The 24,003-nt window shown below is 34.7% G+C and overlaps 1 protein-coding gene across 2 annotated transcripts; it reads left to right on the forward strand.

Moving 5' to 3' along the window:
- Positions 1 to 16,070: 16,070 nt before the first annotated feature.
- On the forward strand, positions 16,071 to 22,388 carry LOC141483975 (uncharacterized). 2 transcript variants are annotated; one of them, XR_012466396.1, is made up of 5 exons: positions 16,071 to 19,564; positions 20,092 to 20,163; positions 20,658 to 20,729; positions 21,106 to 21,691; positions 21,752 to 22,388. XR_012466396.1 is itself a non-coding variant. In XM_074179112.1 (4 exons), exons 3-4 carry the CDS (start codon positions 21,110 to 21,112, stop codon positions 22,085 to 22,087), a joined length of 918 nt encoding a protein of 305 aa, XP_074035213.1. In that variant the 5' UTR covers positions 19,720 to 20,163; positions 20,658 to 20,729; positions 21,106 to 21,109; the 3' UTR covers positions 22,088 to 22,386. The 2 variants fall into 2 exon arrangements, 1 of the variants encoding a protein (XP_074035213.1); XM_074179112.1 differs by lacking the exon at positions 16,071 to 19,564 and having other exon boundaries at positions 19,720 to 20,163; positions 21,752 to 22,386.
- The last annotated feature ends 1,615 nt before the right edge of the window (positions 22,389 to 24,003 follow it).

The raw sequence follows: 24,003 nt of genomic DNA on the forward strand, positions 1-24,003 counted from the left end.
TACAAAAAAATGTGGGAATCTTTCAAAAGAAGGGAAGAATCAATCAATTTCAAAAGAAGTAAATCTATACAGAGATGTGTAGATCATGCAAAGAAATAACTTTCAGACACAAACTTATAGAGAAAAACCCTCCTGAACCAATTACTATCACATAAACATTGAATTACATGAACGAAAAATTCTTTCAGAACAAAAACTACGTTTTGAAGTAATTGATAGTGGGTGCTAGATATGGGAACAATGTTGGATAAGAACTAATATTGAAAAAAAGGCTATTTCTATTGGTGTGATTTATAAAAGTCATGAACAGAATACAAATCCATTTTGGATGAATTTGAGGAGAGCTTGGCTGCAATAGAACCAACCGTAGATGAAATTGTATGCATGGAGGATTTTAATTTGAATTTTTTGGATAGTAACAATAGTTGTGGAAAAAAGTTTCACTCAATACTGGATACACTGAATCTTTGCCAGTTGATAGATGCTCCTAATGAGGTTTCAGCCACGTCGGCAAGTCTTTTGGACTATGTTATAGTCCAAGGGGGAAGTGAGGTGGAGGATGGTATTATATCTCACAAAATTTCTGATTACGATATAGTATATTGTGAGTTGAGATTACGTGAAAAGCAACATGATCCCAAACTCTCTTTAAAACCTTTAGCCAAGGTCTTTTTCAGATCTGTTTCAATACTTTGTTTTTTAAAATATATGACCAAGAAAGAATTGCAGAAAAAGATACATATTTGGTAAAATTGTTTGAATAATTTATTTGATGAACATATATGCTGATAACTACTTCCAGAGTAACAAAATCGAAAGCTTCATGGTTGAAGGATGTGATAAAATAATGATAGCTGAAAAAATAAGGCACTGGCAAAATATAAGGAAACAAAATTACATATTCACTTGGATTTCTATACGCAAATGCGTACTCTAATCAACCAGGCTATGAAAAGAGAAGAAAAAGCTTATTTCTCCCATAAATTTGAAAACATTTCACCAAAGGACATACGGAAAACCCTCAAGTCTTACAAATTCATACCTGAAAGAAAACATGATGAACCACCGCAAGATTTGTTGAATTTTTATAAAAATAAGAAACGAGTTTATACTGAATTCAATTTTGATGAAATTAACGATCTGTTTGTTTACAAAAGTATTTGTGAACTGAAAACAAACGCCAAAGGACGCGATCAGTTGAGTATTGAGCTGATAGAGCTGTCTTGCCCTCATACCTTACCCTATATCATCCATATCTTAAATTTTTGTTTAACTGAGAATGTCTGCTCAACTGTTTGTTGCCATTGCAATAGTTCTGCCTGAAACACAAAATCCAATAAAATTTAAAGATTTGAGGGGTATCAGTATCCTGCCTGTATTGTCAAAAATCATGGAGGCAGTAATGGAGTTTCATATTGAAAACCAAATTTTGAACTTTTCTTTGTTGCCTTCTTTTCAATCGTGATTTCGAAAAGGGCATAGCTGTTCCACCGCTGTTCCACATATTTCGGATAATTTAATGAAAGCAATAGATGAAAACAAATATACGGTTTGTTTGAAGGTGGTTGACAATGTTCCGTGGTGCATTTCATTAGTTCGGACTTCTGTTGTCTAATGTGATATAAATTGATTTGAAATCCCTGAAAGATTCTATAAAAAGTCACCCGAAGACGATTGTGGATACTAACATTCGAAATGTCGTGAAGTTACTTGGCTTGGAATATTTTAATTCTTAATTTTCATTTCTTGTTAATAATTTTTCATTTTCAGCTCGTGTTAATAGTTCAATTTTTGATTGTTGCTTGTATTATGCTTGTATCATTATGTATTAGAAATTAGAGGCAATGCACATGACCTTATAAAATCATATTTGTCTGGAAGATACCAAGTCGTAGATATTCAAAATGACCAACAAACTTATTCTGATAGAAATCTAATTACTCAAGGAGTTCCACAGGGGTCTATCCTAGGACCAATATTGTTCTTGATATACGTGAGTGACCTTCCACAATCACTTGGTACAGGTCTAGTCTGTCAATTCGCAGATGATACGTCGGTAAGAGTCTCTGGGTCTGATTCAAGAGCTCTCTACAGAGGGTTATCTGAGGAAGCGGAAAAAATGTTCAGGTGGTGTTTGGAGAACGGATTAAAATTGAATATAAACAAAACAGGATCCATTTCAGAAATTTTCAAAATAGACAGAAATCGTTCTATGTCAAATTGGACCATAAATCTATTCCAGAAATAAACGGAAAGAAAGTCGAAGCATCTGAACAGATGACAGTCGATGACTTGACGGAGGAGGCACCTAAAAACAGCGACGCCACCTCCCCCCTAGCGAGGGAGCAGATGGACCTCTAAAGGTAACTTTGAATCTAACAACTGTCTCATGGGCAAGGACGTTGGAAAAGAAGTAAAAATAATACAACGCAACCTCCAACACAAAAAGGCGGCAACGGCAACACTATGTCGCCACTTTGATGTATTGGAAGAAGCAATAGCTTTGATCCAGGAGCCCTGGATTATAAAGACCAAAATTACTGATTTCAGTAGCCTAACTGGTCAAATTTTCAGCTTACCAGCAATCAGCAACCTAGGACGGCTGTCTACGTTCCTAGGAAATACAGAGCGTTTCCGATGGCACAATTCAACACCTCACTGCGGTTAAAGTTGAATGTCCAGTCCAGAGAGGAAATCATATTGGGTTGCGACTCAAACTCTCACCACAGCAAGGATATCAACGCCCGATGTAAGTCACTATATGAATATATAATACAGAAAGATCTAACAATCTTGAACAGAGGCACGGAGCCAACATTTATTAACGCCCGTAGCCAAACATTGATAGATATTACGCTTACTACAGCCAAAATATCAAACAAAACCCAAGACTGGCAAGTCTCGGACCATATTTCAATGTCAGACCACCGATGGCTGACCTATACGGTAAAACAGGATCTCTGGACCACTGTGAAATCCCGTGACCCGATGAGGACGAGTCACGGGACAATCGACTCTCAAGAGGAGCTCTGCGGGAAACAGAGGTCCTAACTCCTGGCAACAATGAAGAACTGGAAAGGTATACGGTATCTATCCACAACAAAATAGACTTTGCCTATAAGGAATCCTGTCCGATGAGTATGGTTCAAACACATAGCACATCCAACACATGGTGGTGCCCTGAATTGTAACACCTAAGAAAGACAGCGAGAACAACCTCTAACAAGGCAAAACGTACAAGACTCGGAGAGGACTGGGGTATATATCAAGCCAACCTCAGAGAGTTCAAAAAAGTCTGCAGACGAAAGCAAAGAGAAGCCTGTAGAGCATATTGTGAGGCAGTCGAAGATTTCCCACCAGCTTCTAGGCTACAGAAGGCACTCTCAAATGACCATAATGAGAGTATCGGCATGCTGATGAGGGAAAATGGCGACAAAGCCGTCAACCTCCAGGAGAGTGCTGAGATTCTTATGGAAACTCACTTTCCAGTTCCTGGAACGACGAACTGGATGGATGTACCAACAACACCCTCATAATATGACTGGCAATATGCTAGTGCAGTAATTGATGAAGACAAGATAAGATGGGCTATATCGGGCTTTTTCCCCTTCAAGTCACCAACCAGGACCTGACGGTATAAGACCAGCCCTACTTCAGTGGGGACTGGACACACTTATACCGCACCTGGTTGGAATATTCAGAGCCTCTCTAGCTCTGAGGTATATTTCCAGTAAGAGGAGAGAAGTAAGAGTAGTATTCATACACAAACCAGGTAGGTTGGACTACAGCCTACCAAAAGCATTCCGACCAATTAGTCTCACATCGTTTTGCTTAAAAACCATGGAGAGGCTATGTGAGCGGTATATAAGAGATGAAGTACTTGTTAACAACCCACTTCATCCAGATCAGCATGCTCTGAGGCATAGACCCCGGAAGGTCTACTGATTTGGCCATTCACCTTGTGGTTGGCAGAATCGAGAGATCATCGGACAACAAAGAATCCACCCTAGCTATATTCATAGATATTGAGGGAGCGTTTGATAAAACAACCTTTCCAACAATTATCCAGCAACTACACTCCAGGAATGTACCCCTGGTAGTAGGAGAATGGATACTCCAGATGCTCTCTAGCAGAGCAATAAGTATCAATGTAGAAGACAGCACAGTGAAAGGACTGGTCATGAGGGGATGTCCACAGGAAAGGGTCTTATCACCCCTTCTCTGGAACACAGTTCTGGATACCCTAATTAATAGATTCCACACAATTTCATACGCAGATGACATAGTTATCTTGCAGACCGGCAAATTTGTAAACACACTGTGCAATAGAGCGCAGGATGGGCTCAAATTGATAGAAACATGGTGTAAGGAACACTCACTGTCGATCAATCCCAAGAAGACTGAGATGGTCCTTTACACCAGGAAAAGAAGTTTAACGGGCTTAAAATCTCCCGAAATCTTCAATAGCAAACTAAACTTTTCTGAAGAGGTGAAATACCTTGGTCCTATCCTCGACAAGAAGCTAACATGGAACTCTCATCTACAGAGTAGAGCAAAAAGAGCATACGTGGCTCATGAGCAATGTCGGAGGACAGTGGGACGCGCATGGGGTCTTTCACCCCGTGTGATCACTTGGATCTACACTGCAATTATAAGACCTATGTTAACGTATGGAGCCATTGCATGGGGACCGAAAGTTCTACAAGCAACGGCCATCCAGAAATTATATGACAACACCAACGGGTCTGACCCCTCTGGATCTGTACGTTAAGGAGGTTGCGTTAATGGCCATGGTACGATTGCGCACGGCTAGTGTAAACCTCGAAGTAGGAATGGGTCAATTGAGGCTGGCCTATGGCGGAAAGCGCCCAATGCGCATCCTCTGCTGCAGGCAAAAAGTGATGCAATTGAACCCAGGTTCAATTGCATTGTGTTTAATAAACCCTACAAAATACAAATTAAGCAGAACACAGATTCAGATGCTACAAATGCAATACGGATTTATACAGACGGCTGAAAAACCAGAGAACTCTCAGGATGTGGAGTGTACTCCAGGTCACTAAGCATAAGGATTAAGTGGGGAATGAGAAGAAATACCAGCGTGGTCCAAACAGAACTGGCTGGTATCTCAATCGCCACAAAAGAAATAACCAAGAAAGGAATTTCTGGCAAAACATAACAATCTGCACTGATAGCAGACAAGCACTATTAGCCTTAAACAGACAGCGTCTCAGGGCTAGTACTAGAGTGCCACCAAGATTCAGCCAAAGCCTCGGTAGATAATAACATCCTGAGGTGGGTTAAAGGGCACGACAAGAGTAAAGGTAATCAAATTGCCGACTCTTTAGCCAAAGAAGCGGCTGGACTGAGAATTTTGGGACCCAGTGGCACCCACGGCCTAATGACTTCGACAATTGCGGAACTAGTCAAATGTCACACCCATGCTCAATGCTTAAAGAGATGGGATGAAATCAAAGAATGTAATCTTGACAGGATAACCTTGGGCGACCCTGGGAAGCTGGCGCCGAAGAAATATCTGGCGATGATCAGGAAAAATCTACGCCTTACAATAGGATTTCTAACTGGCCACTGTCAACTAAGGAAACACCTTCATAATATGGGGCTAGTGGGCACACCTCTAAGCAGAACAGGAAGATGAGACTGTCAGGCATGTCCTGTGCGAGTGCCCGGAGTTATCGTCAATAAGAAAGTGTGTGTTCGGCGAGTCTTGGCCTACACCTGCCGATATGAAGGAGATTTCTCCCAGCGACCTGTCCACCTTCCTGGAAAGGACAGGATGAACGATAACCTATGAGGACAACTCCTCGGAGGATGTACTATGGGTCACATGTGGCCTAAGTGCGTGGGCTTACACTCACCCTCCCTACTCTACAGATACAGATTGTATGTGATGATCATTCGTCCAAGATTTCATCGTTGGATAGTGAATAACTCTGCGAATATCTGCATTCGACATTATCCACTAGATATTGTTAGTGAAGTGATATCTAGATCAGAGATTTGAAAAATGTATGAATAAACTTTTGAAATGTGCCTATTCTGCATTGAAAATCATCTATAGTAGCCGACATATTCTACCTCATTATGTTAAAAAGTTCTTATGTGAATCTTTGGTGCTTTCGGTTTAAAATATGCGGATGTTCTTTATGGACAATGTTCAACCAATCAGTACAAAAATTAGATTCAAAAAGTTTAAAACTCGTACCTTAGGTTAATTTTTGGTATTGGTCGGTGATACAGGATCTCATATAGGTTTCAAGAATTGGATGGCTGAACATGAAGAAAGGAAGATCACTTCACGCTGTTTGTTATTTCCATAAAATAATTGTAACAAAGGAAACCTTCATATATTCATAAGAAAATTACATATCATATGGACATTCATAGCCTGAATATTCGATATAAAAATATACTTGCAATGCCAAAATTCAAAACAGAAGTGCTCAGGCGGTCTTCCAGGTACCAAATTTATCAGAAGTATAATTCTGTCCCCAACTCCCTTGAACAGTTAAATTCCACAAAGTTCAAAGCTAAATATAAAGACAATTTGTTCGACTGGAATTAAATGAAAATATTGATTTTTTGTAAGGAATAGGTAAACTGAAGTCTTTATGTAAAGTGTTTGTTCGTATTCATATTATAATAACAATAAATATAACAATCACAGAATTATTTTTGTTTTTCTTTATTTGCTCTTTTTTTTTGTTCTTTCCAGGGTTGAATGGAAGAACATCCTCCAGGATGTATTTTATTACGGGCGATAAACTTCGCCCTTTATTTCAATTGATAGTTGAATATATAAGGTATGTTGAATTTTTTGTTTTGGTTATGAAATAAAAAGGCGATATTAATATACTCTTATATAAACACTGAAATATACAAAAAATACTTCTTTCTGATCATTTCATACTCCAAACATTCGTTATGGAATCAAATTAGATACCATTTACGAGATTCCTACACAAGATACTAAATGGAAAGTAAAAATTTCACTTACTTGGAACGCTGTTATCCTCACTGGTAGACATTGATGTATCGCCGTGAGACACTTAACTTAGGGCTCTTCATTACCAATCTGGATAACATTATGAGAAAAAACGTACAACTCATTCATGAATTACGACTTTATATCACGAAATGAGTTTAATATACTCATGTATCCTAAAAACACTCAATTGTGAGATTTTCACTAGACAGTTTTAAAAAAACGCAACACGTGTTTTGCCATACAATGGCTTTCCATAACGTCAGTTATGGATTTTCATCAAGTATCGGCCGATTCCATCTGCTACCCCATCTTGATATAAAGAAATCTCCTCTCAGAGAAAGAAAGGAAGGAATTAATTTCAAAATAGTAACTATTTATAAATGTATAGAGCATGCAAAGAAGTAAAATTCAGACACGAAACGAAAGACAAAACACCTTCTGAAACAGCTACTTTCATCGAACAAATACTTTCATACAAACACTGAATTATACAAAATCACTGTTCTTTACTCAGTTTGTATTTCAAATATTCTTTATGGAATTGAATGAGTGAAATGTAAAAATTTCACATAGCTGGAACACTGTCATTCTAACGTCATTCTAACTGGTAGACATCGATGTTTCGCCGTTATACACTTGCCTAGGGCTCCTCAGTACGATTCTGGATAACATTATAATATGAAACACACAATTCATTCATGAAATACGACTTTATGTCGCGAAATGAGTTCGATCCAGTTATGTCATTCATCAATGTCATCCATTCGCTCAGGTGATTAAATCCCAGCCAAAAAATCCTATTAAAATTGAGAGGGTTATATTTTTACGAGTGATATATTTTTGGAAAAGAGCGTTTTTGGCCAAAAACTGCATTCGATGACATGAAGTCGTAATTTATGAATGAAGTGTGTATTTTTTCTTATAGTGTTATCCAGATCGGTACTGAACAGCCCCAAGGCTTTCACGGCGACATATCGCTGTGTACCAGTGAGGATGACAGTGTTCCACGTAAATGAAATTTCCACCTTCCATTCAATATATTATGTAGGAATCCTGTAACCGATATCTGATTCAATTCCATAACGAATCTTAGGAATACAAACTTTGTATAATTCAGTGTACATATAGAAGTATTTGTTTGAAAATAATTTTTCTTTCGTCTTTAATGTTCATATGTATGGAGCTGTTTCAGGGGAACTTTTACTTTCAGTTTGTGTCTTAAAGTTACTTCTTCGTATGATCTACACATCTATGTATATCAAATCATCTAAAAGAACAATTCGTTGATTTATAGCCAGTCTTCAAGTATGCCCACTGACTATACGTGAAACATCTATGTAGAGTTTCTTCATTTGAAACTTATTGTTGCATTCGTTTCTTCGAAAAATTCCCTCAATTTTTGTATCAAGATGGAGTGATGGAAAGCCAAAATCTTTCTTTCCAAAAAATTAATCACTTCTGAAAATATATCCGTTACGATTTGTACAAGATTTCTCTGACTGGGATTGATTAAACAAGCGAATGAATGCTATTGCGAATTCATCGATGACATGAGTAGATCAAACTCATTCCTAGACATAAAGTAGTAATTTATTAATGAATTGTGTGTTTTTCCTATGTTATCTAGATTGGTATCAAAGAGCCCCAAGACAGGTGTCTTACGTTGAAACATCGATGTCTACCAGTGAGTGTTCTATATAAGTGAAATGTTCACCTTTTATTCAATATATTGTGAAGGAATATTGTGAATTATATCTAATTCAACTAAATAATGGACGATTATGGTTGCAATAGAAAATGGATAGAAGTAAGTGTGTTTTGTATAATTAAATGTTCATTTGAAAGTATTTGTTTGTAAAGAATTTTCTTTTCAGTCTTGTAATTCAATGTTTATATGAAAGTAGCTGTTTCAGGAAGTCTATTTTGCAGTTTTTGTCTGAAATTATTTATTTGCATGATCTACACATCTATGTAGGTAGGTATAGTGTTACTTCTTTTATAATTATAATGTATAATAATGTATAATGTATAAATGTATAACATTATAAGATAAATCATTACATTTCAAACCTAACTTAAGGTTCTTAAGGTAAAGATTGTGTCTGAAAAGGACGACCTAGGCACAGGTGCCTGTTGTATCTTTGTCCATTTCAGACAATAGAATTATATAACAAAAGGAAAGAAAAGCGATATGTAGAGGTAGGTAGTTACAAGAGGCAGACAACCTGGAACAGAGACCATTAAGTGGAATATTACGAAAAATACTAATTAACTAATTAATTAATTAATTAATTAATTAATGAGGAACAATATAAGATTATGATTAGATGATTGGAAGAGGGATTCAGATGATTTCTCAGAAAATATTGAATTGTGTAGCACTGTTGAAAATAAGCTTCTTTATTTCATATTTAAATTTATTTTTATTGCGGATTTTTTTAATGTCAGCTGGAATAATGTTAAATAGTTTCGGTCCATAATAAAGGAATGATCTTTGTGTGACAGCCTTTTTGAAATGATTGACTTCGACGTTAAGATTAGATGCTGCTCTAGTATTGAGGGGCTTTCTCGGAAAGTGTTCATGATTTTGATGCATTCGCAGGAGACACTGGTAGATGTAGGTTTGTCTTATTTGGAATAAACTAGTATCCTGATAAAGTAATTTAGTAGAGAAGAGTTTTTTTTTGTGAAGTATAATTTTTAGTAAAGTGTTCTGAGTTGTTTGTAAGTTTTGTAGTGTGCTTGTGAAAGCACCTCCCCAAATTGTTATGCAGTATCTTAGGGTAGATTCAACTAGCGAGTTGTATAACATAATAAGATTTTTTCGTGTTAGAATATCTCGTAAAATTTGTGAATCAGAGCTCTTAGTCGTTTTATCACATAGGTAATATGGTCAGACCACCTGTTCAACAAGCCTGAAAGAACGAAATCGCGATCAATATCGAGATAAAAACCACTATTTCTCTAGGAAATCAATAGTATATCAATGAATTTAACAGAGAAATATCTGCGGAAGCATGTCAATAGTTGAAAAACAAAACAAACAGATAACTGTCAGTATCAGAAAAACCTACAAACGAGATTAGGATTCGGAAGTGAATTCATTAATCATGAAGCGAAAGTGGTTTTTTGCAAGTAATTAATGGTCCGAAAATCATCAACAAGCCGACCAATTAACGAATCAGATAATAGATCCATATAAATCACATTCATTTTTGCATGGAAAACTGAGTGCTGGTCAATCATGACACCAAGGTATTCCAAGACTGAAACTTTTTGCAATTCAGGGCAGTTATAAAAATCCTCGCATTTGGGAGAGTGTAATTTGATTTTTATATTAGGTTGATCGCTTATCGTAGGTGAGAAGGTGATATATTTCGTTTTCGCAACGTTGAAGCTTAATAAGTTGTGATCCAACCAGATTTTTATATTTTTCAGATCCCTTTCAGTTTTTTTGTAAACTTCATCCCAGCTTCTCCCAGTGAATATAATTGCTGTATCGTCAGCATAGCAGATCATTCGACCTTCAAAGTTATTAATGTTTGCAATACTATTTATATATATTAGAAAAAGTATGGGACCCAGTACTGTTCCTTGTGGCACTCCTGTCTCAATTATTGATTTATTGCTCAACTTATCACCTATCTTTATCCTCTGTGCTCGACTGTTCAGATAGTTTTCAAATAGACTTAGTGATAATCCTCGAATACCGTAATTACACATTTTTTCTAGTAATTTGTTGTGGGTGACAGTGTCGAAAGCCTTGGCCAAATCAAGGAAGACCGCTAGGCATTTATTCTATTTGTCCAAGGATCCCACCACCTTACCAACAAAATTCAAAATGGCATCCTCCGTGTTGTAATTCTGCAGAAATCCATATTGACAGCTGGTTATTATGTGGTGTTTATCCAAAAATTTGATTAGCCTTGTCTTAAGTGAATGTTCGAATAGTTCTGCAAAATTATTGATAACAGAGATGGGCCGATAATTAGTCAATATATTACGTTTCCCAGCTTTAAATACTGGGGTGACTACGGATTCTTTCCATTGTTCAGGCATTTTTCCATTGAGGAAGCAGAGATTTATAATGTGTTTCAGTGGAGTAAGGATATGTTTGTGGATAGCTTTTATAACTTTGGTATCAATTCCATCCGGCCCTGGGGAGCAATTATTTTTCAATTTTGAGATGAAAGTTATTAGTTCCGAGGCTGTTATGGGTTCTAGGAATAATGATGATTGTATAGACTTGTCATTAAGAAAATGCGGGGGTAAGTTAATTTTTTCAATATTACTTGCCATTTTCGACCCTAAACTAGAGAAGAACTCATTAAACACTTTTGCTTTTTCGTTATCATCATTTATTGAGAGTCCGTTTTCATTAAGAACGTCAGTTTGAGACACGTTTAAATTTTTTTTAGCACCTGAGATATCATTGATTAAAGCCCAAGTTTTCCTACAGTTCCCGGCTGCCTCACTTAACTTTCCTTGATGAAAATCATTTTTATTTTTTTTATTAATGCGTTGAGATTATTCCGGTATCGTTTATATTTCTGTTCAAGTTCAATAGAATAGTTGTTCAGTAGTTGTTTTTTTAATAAGTCCCTTTTATGTACTGAAGTAATTAGACCTATGGAAATCCAAGGTTTTATTTTCCGAAATTTATTTTCTACAGTTTTCAGTTTAGTCGATTTCGTAATAAATTCATTGAGTTTTTGAATGAAGTGATCGTAAGATGTTTGAGGATCTTGATTTCTTACCACATTTATCCATTGCTCGTTGCTAGTCAATTTCTCGAGTTTTTCAAGATTTATTTGTTTTACTATTATTTCTTTTCTAGGTGTTGAAGGATTCGGATTTTTTTCCTGAAAATTTTATGAAGATGGAGGTACTGAAATGATCAGTGATATCAGTATGAAAAATTATTGGGTCTTTTTGTGTTGTATTCGATATGCGGTTATTTTTTTTGATAAATATATGATCAATAATTGATTTAGAATCCTGTGTAACACGTGTTGGCTTATTAATGTATGAAACAAATCCATTCAGGTTAAGTAAATCAAGGTATTTATTTGTTTCACACATATCTAATCTCAGTAAATTGATGTTGATATCTCCCAGATAGATTTCTAAGTTTTGCTTACCAATTGATAGCAGATATTCTTCCAAGTCTTCAATATAACTTTGAGTGCTTGTTAAAGGGGGTCTATAATAGGCGGTTATACCAATTTCATTATTATGATTCAATTTGAAAGTAGCACGAAGGAATTTACTATCGTTGATTTTTTTGATTACAATGGTAGGGATTATGTGATTTTTTATATAGATTACAGTTCCGTCACATTGATTTATGCATGAATCATTAAAATAGACCGTATAATTTGGTATTATGAAATCATTTACTTCAACTTGCCTCGTTTCTGATAAAACTATCACATCTAAGACATCTTTTCCCTTTTCCAGATAAATAAGCAGTTCATCAAAGTGTTTCCTCAGACTACGAATGTTAAAATGTACTATTCCTATACCATTCTCTGTTTTTCCTCTTATCTCATCAATATATTCTTGTAAACTACCTAGTTCTCTTGTGTCAATTTGCTGTTGACTATCTATCTCATTTAAAAAATCCAGCATAATGAATGCGAAACCTGAAGAACTCCTGCAGATATTATTCAGCGATTAAGACATGAATATTTGATGATGTGCTTAAACATAAAAATTATAGGCGAAAATACATGTATATACATTAATTTTCACACATATGCACATATATACTCACATGTACATATGCAATAGTTGAAACATAATCATATGATGTACAAAATAAGAAATTTCACATTTATTTTATGACCCTACCACATTTCTTATTTATTTTGTAGCTCATGGAAATTATTCGTATTTGTAATTAATTGAATTTTTTCATTATAAAATACATAAATTTTCCCATTTTCGGACCATACATTCTTAAATCCAATTTTTTCAGCTATTTGATTCACCAGTTCCACTTTTTTATTGGTCAGGTCTTCTTTAATAACTATCCCAGTGCCTTTGAGCATCTTCTTCTCCGCATATATGTTTTGTTTCACTGTTATGTTGCTTAACTTCAAATAGATACATCGGGATTGTTTGTTAGTCTGTTTACCCACTCTGTGACATATTTCTATATCCTCAGATTTCAGCTTCATTCCCATTTTTGAATTGAGGAGATCAATCAATGCAGTCCTGGTGTTCTCTTTTGATGTTTCTTTTAGATTGAAGATTCTCAGACTTGTTTGTCGACTTAGTTGATCAAAGTATTCAAGTTTCATTTCAGCTTCTTCACGTTTACGAATTTCCTCATTCATGTTATTTTCCAATGATTGAATTTTTTTTTCAATTTTATGCTGAGAAGAATCTAAATCTGATTGGAGGGACGCCACTGAATTCTCTAAATCGGTAAAACGTTTATCCAGAGTTTTTACAATAGCCTCCGTCACACTATCGGCGATTGTTTTTATGAATTCTCTGTTCTGCATGCATGTACTTACGGCTTGGTTTACCGACTTTTCTACTTCTTCTTTGATATCCCTGGTTATAACCATGATTTGTTATTATGATATATAAGATCAGCACTCTCAATACTTAATGACCTTTTTCAAGCCTCAAAACACCACAGTAACTCAATTTTTGGTATTATTTTCAGGAGCACAGATTTTATACGACTATTCGCAGTATACCATGGGCGTACCCCATGATTGATTGCTTTTTTCCTGTCTTAGTAAGATTCTCACTTTTTTTTCAAAATGGAGTAGTAGACAGTCAAAAACTTTGTTTTTCAAAAATTTATTATTTATAAAATACCTATAACACTTTCAATTCAACTCTACATCAATATTGACACCAATGAGGAAATCGATAAAACCTGCTTTCGACAATGCAATTTTGATTTCCGTTGACAGAAGGAGTTTCTCCATCTAGAATACTAGATTCACGAAGTTTATATTATAATAGAATATCGCATGTCAAATTTGTCACTGAACATAAGTTTGAAAATGTCCTTATAGGACGAAACTGCAGTAACGTTAGTTACAAATAAAAGTGGTTAAAAACATAGAAAGTTTCATTTCTCTTTTCTTCATTATAATTTGTATGTACTTACGTATTTTAACGTGCTGATAACGAATCCGAAATTAATAGTGCTCTATTTGTTTCCAAAGTTGAAACTCCCCAAAGTTCCGAAACTTTTTAGCCTCCTTGCTGCACAATACAAACTATAGAATCAGAGTAGAGGGGAAAAGACGGGTCTGGACCTCCCCCCAAGGGTATGCCCCCCCAGATACACACCACTGACTGTGACCTTGATTCGTTTTTTTATTCTCTGCCTATGAGTTTACCTTGAGTTGTGTGTAACATGATGAGGTGAAACCCCTTTTTTACTCTCCGCCCATGACTGGCATTGAGATGTGTAATGAGGTGAAACCCCTTTTTTACTCCCCGCCCATGACTGGCATTGAGATTTGTATGATGTCATGACCGTGAACCGCTTTTTACTGTACAGCTATGATTTGGCCTTGCGTGGTCACATGACCTTGGAAATTTCCTAAGCGATTTCGAGCTTCGAACACGTCATATGACCTTGGGAAAAATTTTGAACGATATTACTGATGTATTACCTTGAGTTTGAGTGATATTTAATAAAATGACGTAGATTTACCTTGCATTGGAGTGGGGGGTTATGCACATATAACATGTGTGTTGTGAATGTTTCTTTTTTGTCCGTATTCTCATCATAATCGTGTGGTATTATATAAAAGATGTATACTTGTAGTGAATGTGGAAATAGTTTCACTCGGAGTGATAACTTGCGTCGTCATCAGCGAGAATCATGTATTCTTGCAAATAATGAAGGACCATCAATGTCGAAGAGGCCTAGGTTAAACGCTCCATTATCTCCAGAAATGCAAACCTGTTTGTGTTGCAATTTGAATATTGCAAGTGATCAGATGAATATTCATCGGAGGACTTTGCAACATAGAACAAATGCATGTATTCAATATGGGGACGGTGTTAAAATCATACGCACAGCATTCAAGTGTAGAATTGTGAGCTATAGAGTGGATAGTCAAAACCGTCACATTGATTACCCAACATTTTTCAATGAATTGAAGCAAAAAGTTTTTAAACTACTCGAAGAAGTGTTAGTTATCCATAAAAGTGTGAAAGTCAATATGGAGGTGTTTGGACGTTACTATCTTCAAACTAAGGAGAATTTAGAAGTAAAATCATTCAATAATCCCAATCAAGTTGTCGATCAATCGAATGATTTGAATGTGATTTATAACATTTTTATTGATGCTTTAACTGCTCAAGCAATGGAATTTCAACATCGAGATTCAGGTAAGTGATGTATTCACAAAATTGGTTATTAGATGTGAAGAGAAAATAAATTTTCAGGTTGGACTATCGAGGAAATTCTGTTTATGGAAGTAAATGTCAACAAGTATAGTCCCCTTGGAGGCTCTTCTTATATCAAGTTACCCAAATTCATTGAGTTGAAGAAAAGTGTTGTGAATGTTATTAATCAAGATCAATACTGTTTTGCATGGGCTGTAACTTCAGCTTTGTATCCTGCCAGTGTGAGAGTGTGTGAAATTTCATCTTATCCTCACTTCTCTACCGTGTTGAATGTAGCAGGTATGGATTTTCCAGTAAAGTTGAAAGATATTCCTAAATTTGAGATTATGAATGATTGCTCTATCAATGTTTATGGTTTAGAAAAATGTTTCAAAAACGGTAAAGATTCATATGATGTTGTAGGCCCGTTACATTATTCGAAACGTAGACTTAATAGTCATGTGAATCTGCTTAATATAATGGATGATTCTGGTAACAGTCATTATTGTTGGATTGAAGATTTATCGAGATTAGTATCATCTCAAATATCAGCACATGAACATAGAAAATATTTCTGTGATGGTTGTTTATTATACTTTAGTAATGAGCGGGGTTTATTGCGACATCAATTGAATGATTGTTATCACATATCGACAACAACACCAACCCCTAAATTCAGAGTTGATAAATTCGGTGAATGTGTACCTGAGAATATTTTGAAATTTGAAAATATTGAGAAACAGTTGAGGGTTCCATTCACGGTGTACGGTGATTTTGAATCAATCCTTAAACCACTGCACACAAATGAGCCAAATCCTGCTAAGTCTTTCACAAATCGAACCTATCTTCATGAACCATACGCTTTCTCATATTTCATAAAGTGCTCTTTTGATGATTCAATTTCAAAATTCGTATTGTATAGAGGGGCTGATGCATCTAAAGTTTTCATTTCAAAGTTGGAGGCTGACGTCACCAATATATATCACAAATATTTGAAAAATATCGTTCCAATGAACCCTTTGACTGTTGAGGAAGAAAATGATTTCAATAATGCCACTACATGTGCTATATGTGGAAAGACATTCGAAGAGAATGACATTAAAATCCGTGATCATTGTCACCTGACAGGAAAAAAAAGAATTGGAGCAACACATTCCATATGTAATCTCAATTTCAAATTGCCCAATTTCATTCCGATCATTTTCCATAATCTCAGTGGGTATGACTGTCACTTGTTCATAAAAGATTTATGCACCAATAAAAGTAAAGTTGACGTCCTCGCTCAAACTAAAGAGAAATATATTTCTTTCACGAAACATTTATTTATGGAAAACAAATTAAATCGAAATGGGCAATTGAAAAAAGTATTTTTGAAATTAAGGTTCATTGATAGTTTCAAATTTATGAGTGCATCTCTTCAAGAGTTGGGCGATAATTTAGATGAGAAACATTTTGTGGAAATGAGAAAACATTTTCCAGAAAATGATAAATTTAAACTTATGAGACAGAAAGGTGTTTTTCCATACAGTTTCATCGATTCTTTAGATAAATTGAATTATTCATCTACACCATCAAAGGCGGACTTTTTTGACAAACTGAATGAAAGACATATTTCTGATAATGAATATGATAGAGTGAAGCAGGTATGGAAAACATTCAATTGTCGTGATTTGGGTGAATTACGAATTTTGGAGGGTTCACATGGTTGACCTCCGATGAAATAAGTAAACTAGATATCGTCAGTATTCCAGATGAAAATTCTCAAGGATACATTCTTGAAGTTGATATTCACTACCCCGTTGAAATGCACGATTTACATTCAGACTTACCATTTTTGGTTGAAAGTATCATACCGCCTGGGTCAAAGTCTAAAATAGCCAAACTTATACCTAATTTGAATGATAAAAATAAATATATCGTTCATTATAGAAATTTGAAACAGGCGCTTCGTAATGGTTTAAAGCTGATTAGAACCCATAGAGTTCTCAGATTCGATCAGTCACAATGGTTGAAAAAATATATCGATTTAAATACTAAACTGAGAAATGAAGCCACCAATAAGTTTGAGAAGAATTACTTCAAATTAAATGTGAACTCTATTTATGGGAAAACTTTGGAAAATGTTTACAACAGGAGAGACATTCGAATTGTTACACATTGGGAATCTATACGGGGAGGAATGGGTGCCAACGCTTTGATAGCTCGCCCTAATTTCAAAACATTATCCATAATTGCAGAAGACTTTGTAGTCATACATATGGATAAAGTTAAGGTTTGTTACAACAAACCATTGTATCTGGGGTTTAGTATATTGGATATGTCGAAAACTGTCATTTACGACTTTTTCTATGATGTTATTAAAAAACATTTCGGATCACGTTCTTCTCTTCTCTACACCAACACAGACTCTTTGATTTTGAAAATAATGACAGATAATTTTTATGAATTTATCATTGAGAATGTTGATAAATTTGACACTTCCAACTATGCGTTGGATAATAAGTTCCATGTGCCAGTTAGGAAGTCGGTAATTGGAAATATGAAAGACGAACTTCCAAACGATACTATTATTAGTTTTCATGGGACTGGAGCAAAAGCATATCACATCCAAAGTGTGTCAAATGAAATTAAAAGGGCTAAGGGTGTCAAAAAATCCGTGATTAAAAATCGGATTTCAATTGACGATTACATTAGGATTGTTGAAACAGGTGGAACAATATTGCGAAAGATGAATGTATTCAGAAGTGATTTACATGATATTTATACTTTGATGTGTAATAAAGTCGCTCTGTCGCATAACGATGATAAAAGATTCATAATTCCGAATACTACCAAAACATTACCTTGGGGTCATTCCGATATTGAATTTTATCAAACAAGCTCCCAACAGAATCTGAGAATTCTTTTGGAAGTAATGAAAGATTCCAACAATACCATCGATGAAAACCTAGATCTCCTTATTGCATTATTGGAAGAGCAATCAAGTAATTGAATTTTACAAATCTAATTTTTGCTTTTAACATTTTGGAAAATTCATATTTGACGAAAAGAATCGTTCAAATCGTTTGTGGTGTCACTATAAATTAGAATTAAGATTTCATGTTCATAAGTGATTGAGTCACAATAAGTTTAGCGCGAGTATATGATTTAGAAAAAATATTCAATTATTATATTTTATTCCAAAACTGACAATTGCGCGTATTCGCCATTTTTGGGAAAAAAGGATGTTTAGTATCTAAGTTTTGTAACTTTGTGGGTAGAAAATATCGATATTCAAACAAAAATTTATGATTATATGTCTCTGAAGTCTAGACAATTTCATTATTTTATTGAAGGGAAGCGAGAAGATGTTTGGTTATTTGGAGAAAAAATATTTTATCATTATATGCTGTTGATGTCGAGACAATTTTCATTCTTTTATTGAAGGGATGCAAACGGTTGTTTGGTTTATTTTTGGAGAGAAAATATTTTATGATTATATGGTGCAGTATTCTACTCAATCTCATTATTTCATTGAAGGTATGCCAAAGGATGATTGGTTTATTTGAAGAAAAAATTCGGGTAGGAAACCCTGACCGTAAAATCCATTAGCACGTTCAGAAGTGCATTGGCATATTTGAGATAGAAACCCTCGAAGAGTCCATTCAGGAACTTTTATAGCGTGTCTAGGCAATATTATTTTATTGAAGGGATGCAAGAGGTTGAATGGTTTATTTGAAAAAAAATTCGGGTAGGAAACCCTGATCGTAAAATTCATTAGCACGTTCAGAGGTGCATTGACATAATTGAGGTAGAAACCGTTGAAATGTCCATTAGGACATTCGGGAAGTTTTATAGGGTGATAAAGGCGGAATTCTAACAATTTTGTGATTATATGACCCTGCACTCTGAACAATTGTAAAATCTCAAATTAGTTTCTACCAACAATAAACTGTTACTACCCTTTTCTTCCATTTTCAATTTTGTATCGTTGGGACAAATCATAAGACTCGAATTTAATCCCCACCAGAAAGGGCTGACCTTTCCGAACAGCAGAACAGAATCAGAAGGGACGACACATCATTCTGTTTTAGTATCTCTTACCCATCGAACTAACTTGCAGTGACACAGTCAAGTCAAGTGATATAGTCGACTCAAGCAACCCAATAATCATCAACGATTCTTAGCAGTTGAAGTTATCTCAATGTAAGTACAGTGTACTATATTATTCATTTCGAATTGAAAAGGTTATAATTTTAGGAGTGTTTAGTTTTTTGAATTTCTAATTTGTATTCAATTCAGTGTTCATATAAAATTATCTATTCCAAAAGTATTTTTTTTTTTGTGTAAATCAACTGATTTTGATGAAAGTAGGTGTTTTCGAAAGAGAGTTTTTATTTATACTTAATATAACCTTGAATATTCTGAACAAAATTTGAATGTTTCTGAAAGGAAGTTGAGATGTGACGATGATATATGAAATTCTTTTCTGAAATTGCTTCCTTCTTTTCAGTTTCTAAATTTTTTTTTGTATAATTCAGTGTTCATGTGAAATTATTAGTTCAGAGTTTTTTTTTCATATAATTCATTGTTTTCTATGAAAGTAGTTGTTTTTATGTAAACGTAATACAACCTTGAAAAGTGTGAAACAAGTTTGAAGGTTTCTAAAAGGACATTGAGATTTTGATGATGTTATATGGAATTCTTTTTTGAAATTGATTCCTTCCTTTCAGTTCAATAAAGCAGCCAGGTGAAGCAACTCCACCAAAGCCTTCAAATCTCAGCAGCTGAAAATTCATCTCGATGTGAGTACAACCTACTATATTATTCATATCAAACTGAAAAGGTTATATTTTAAGATGAGAATAATTTTGGTAAAGAACGGTTATTTATACTTAATACCTATAACCTTGAATATTCTGAACAAAATTTGAATGTTTCTGAAAGGAAGTTGAGATGTGACAATGATATATGAAATTCTTGTCTGAAATTGCTTCCTTCTTTTCAGTTTCAAAATTTTTTTTTTGTATAATTCAGTGTTCATATCAAATTATTAGTTCAGAGTTTTTTTTTCATATAATTCATTGTTTTCTATGAAAGTAGTTGTTTTTTATGTGAACGTAATACAACCTTGAAAAGTGTGAAACAAGTTTGAAGGTTTCTGAAAGGTCATTGGTTTTTATGTGAACGTAATACAACCTTGAAAAGTGTGAAACAAGTTTGAAGGTTTCTAAAAGGTCATGGAGATTTTGATGATGTTATATGGAATTCTTTTTTGAAATTGATTCCTTCCTTTCAGTTCAATAAAGCAGCCAGGTGAAGCATCTCCATCAAAGCCTTCAAATCTTAGCAGCTGAAAATTCATCTCGATGTAAGTACAACCTAATATATTATTCATATCAAACTGAAAAGGTTATATTTTAAGATGAGAATAATTTTGGTAAAGAACGGTTTTTGTTTTTCTATAAAGTATTTTTTTTGTATGATTCAGTGTTAATATGAAAGTAATTGATTTGAATGTAATTTTTGTTTCATGTAATTCAATGTTTTTTTGAAAGTAGTTGTTTTAGAAAGGGTACATTGTGATTAAAAGTTACTTCTTCGTATATAGTTACCTCTTTTGAAATTGCTTTTTCTGAAAGATTTCCACTGTTTTGTATCAAGGTGATGAAAAGAAAAGATGAAAACTTTTTTGTTAGCTAATTAAATTCAATCATATTATATTGTCTATTATTTTTTGATTTCAGAACCATGTCTTTGTTGAAAGAAGCTTTATTAAAACCATCAAGCTCTGTGAACCGATCAGAAATGTGTGAAATGGAGCGCAGGGATGTAATTGTCCACCAGAACGTGATCATTCAGGAAGGCGGGGAGATACCACAACCGGTGATGACTTCCATTCAGCAGATGCACAATGCTAAATCATTTTTGAATGGATTCAATCCAAACCATGTGGAGATGAATGACAATCCCTCAAACATTGATAATGTGATGGCGACTCACACCCAGAATCTTGATGAGTCACTTCCGAACTTATCACAAACTGTTGTGAGTAACATATTAGAGATGGAGGAAACATATTCGAAGAATATAGAATCTCCACATAGTTCAATCATTCAGAACAGTTCGGATGATGACCTTGAGAGACGAAAAAGAAAAAAAATGGAGAGTGATGAAAAAATAATGAAGAAGGCGAAGAAGTCTAAAAAGTCTAGCTCGAAGTCGCCATCTAGAAGGAGACACAAGGCGAAACACGAAAAAAGGGATAAAGTCAAGTCGATAAAAGTGAGAGAGATGGAAGTCATAGCAGGACCTTCTACATCACTCCATCAGGTAATTATCATTACTCAAACGCGACAAGATGTTAGTTCATCATATCCTCTCATTCCACAGGTTCCTGAATACGACAATGTTAGTGCTGGAAGCACGCCTACCCCAACGATTGACCTCGAAAAATCAGACGATTGGTTTTCATTTATGAGATCCAGGAGAGACAAATTTCTAGAGATGTATCACGCTTACAATGGCTTCGAAACGGAATATAGAGCGAAGAGGGAAAAACTTGTTGAACTGGAAGAGCAAGTTTCTCTCCTCAAAGTGGAATGTGAACAAATGAGAGCAGCTCAACGAGAGAGATCTGCTCACATGAAAAAACTTTCTCCCAAAATTCGACAATTGGAAATCTTCAGTAAGGAGATACATGAAAATTCCATCTTACATCTCTTGTAAAAATTTTTATCTTTCCCTATACATTTGCAATTTATGTATCATAATATTTTCTATATTATTTTCATATCTGTATTATTCAGAGCAATCGTGTCGAGAAATCTCCCCCAATAAATATTTTGTAAATATTTTTTTTTGTATGTTGCTAATAAAGTTATATGTGAGTGTCACTTTCTAGTCATATTTAAAAGTGTAAAATTGATTATTCATATTTGAAAAAATGAATAATGAATGTATCAGTTAATCATTTAGTTTAAAAAAAACAAAATAAAGTTATGTAATGCAATTTCTATTTATATGTAAAAAAGTATATTTTATATTTTGAAAAATAAATAAGGAAAGTAATGATTAGTCATTTTTATTTCTAAAAAACAAATAATATTTATGTATGTTACTTTCTACTCATAACTAAAAGTGCAAATCTGATTATTTAAAAAATATATAAAAGTAACAATTAGAAAGTTATTTTCAATCTCTGAAAAAATTAAAATGATTGTAGCATTGATTATTGAATGTCGTCAATGCCACAGATCAAAAAAAATTCTATATCTTTTATTGAGATGGATGACTCAGATGAAGACAAATCAATGGTTATTTTTCAGAAAACAGAATGAGATTATCATTCATTACATTCAAAAGTTATCTGTCGAAAACAAAGTCAATCGTTAGGGTTAAAACTCCATGTCAGAGGGTATATGACATTTCATAACACAAGGTCGTATGAGATAGTAAAACCAAGGCCAAAACTCCATGTCGGAGGGTATATGACATTTCTTAACACAAGGTCATATGAGATATAAATAAGTTGTGTTCATATATCGAGGTCATGTGACACAAAATATAATCAAGGTCATATGACACACATATCCCAAGGATTTGTGATGTTATTCATTGTCAATGTCGAAAGATTGGAAGTTTTCAGCTTCACATTGCAAGTAACTGACCACTTGTTCCCTCATAATGAATCAAGTAAAACCAAGGCCAAAACTCCATGTCGGAGGGTATATGACATTTCATAACACAAGGTCATATGAGATATAAATAAGTTGTGTTCATATATCGAGGTCATGTGACAAATCCTTGGGAAATATCCCAAGGATTTGTGATGTCATTCATTGTCAATGTCGAAAGATTGGAGATTTTCAGCTTCACACTGCAAGTAACAGATCACTTGTTCCCTCATCATGAATCAAGTAACACCGGTTGTGCAAGAAGCCGATTCAACGAGTGAACCATATTTGGTTCCTTCTGAGGATTCAGCTTATGGAGACATTCAAGTTGAAATTATCAATTCAACGGGTGTGGACAACAACTTTGATGGATATTCAGACACCACAATTGATTTGGATGAGGACCGTGGTTTCGAATTCGACGCTGACGAATACGGTCTATTTGACGACCCAAATGATAGCGACACCGACTTTGGTGTGATGAATGAATTTTTTCCAATCTTTCGGGATTCACCCAGCCCTGACCTTATGGAACCGTATTTGGATGAAGAAATTGTACAAAATCAATTCGTCGACCCCCCAGAAATCATTATGATAGCTGATTCTCCAGATCCTGAAATAGTCGTTATCGATGATGATCAGAATGGTTAGGTTACGCTAGTGTACTCGGAGTGTACATAATTTGGTTGGTGCACACGGAATACTGCGTGGTTTGGGGCAGTGTTCAACCTAAGACATTATTTTATTGAAAACTGATTACTCATATCTGTCACTTATAGATGTTAGAAAAAAATTAGGTAAGTTCAATACAAAATTCAATGTGAAAAATGAATGATGAATATAAAGATGAAGCCATTTGTTTGTTTCATCTCGTTTTGTGTTGATGTTGTCTCGAAAATTTGTTGTTGCAATGATTTTTATTTTTCAAATATGTATCTACTATATCTGATAGGTTTTAAATTATTAATA

The sequence above is a fragment of the Leptinotarsa decemlineata genome, unplaced genomic scaffold (assembly GCF_025532065.1).
Source record: "Leptinotarsa decemlineata unplaced genomic scaffold, Ldec_3_MD MMD2_tig00004307_RagTag_RagTag, whole genome shotgun sequence".
Classification (NCBI taxonomy): domain Eukaryota; kingdom Metazoa; phylum Arthropoda; class Insecta; order Coleoptera; family Chrysomelidae; genus Leptinotarsa; species Leptinotarsa decemlineata.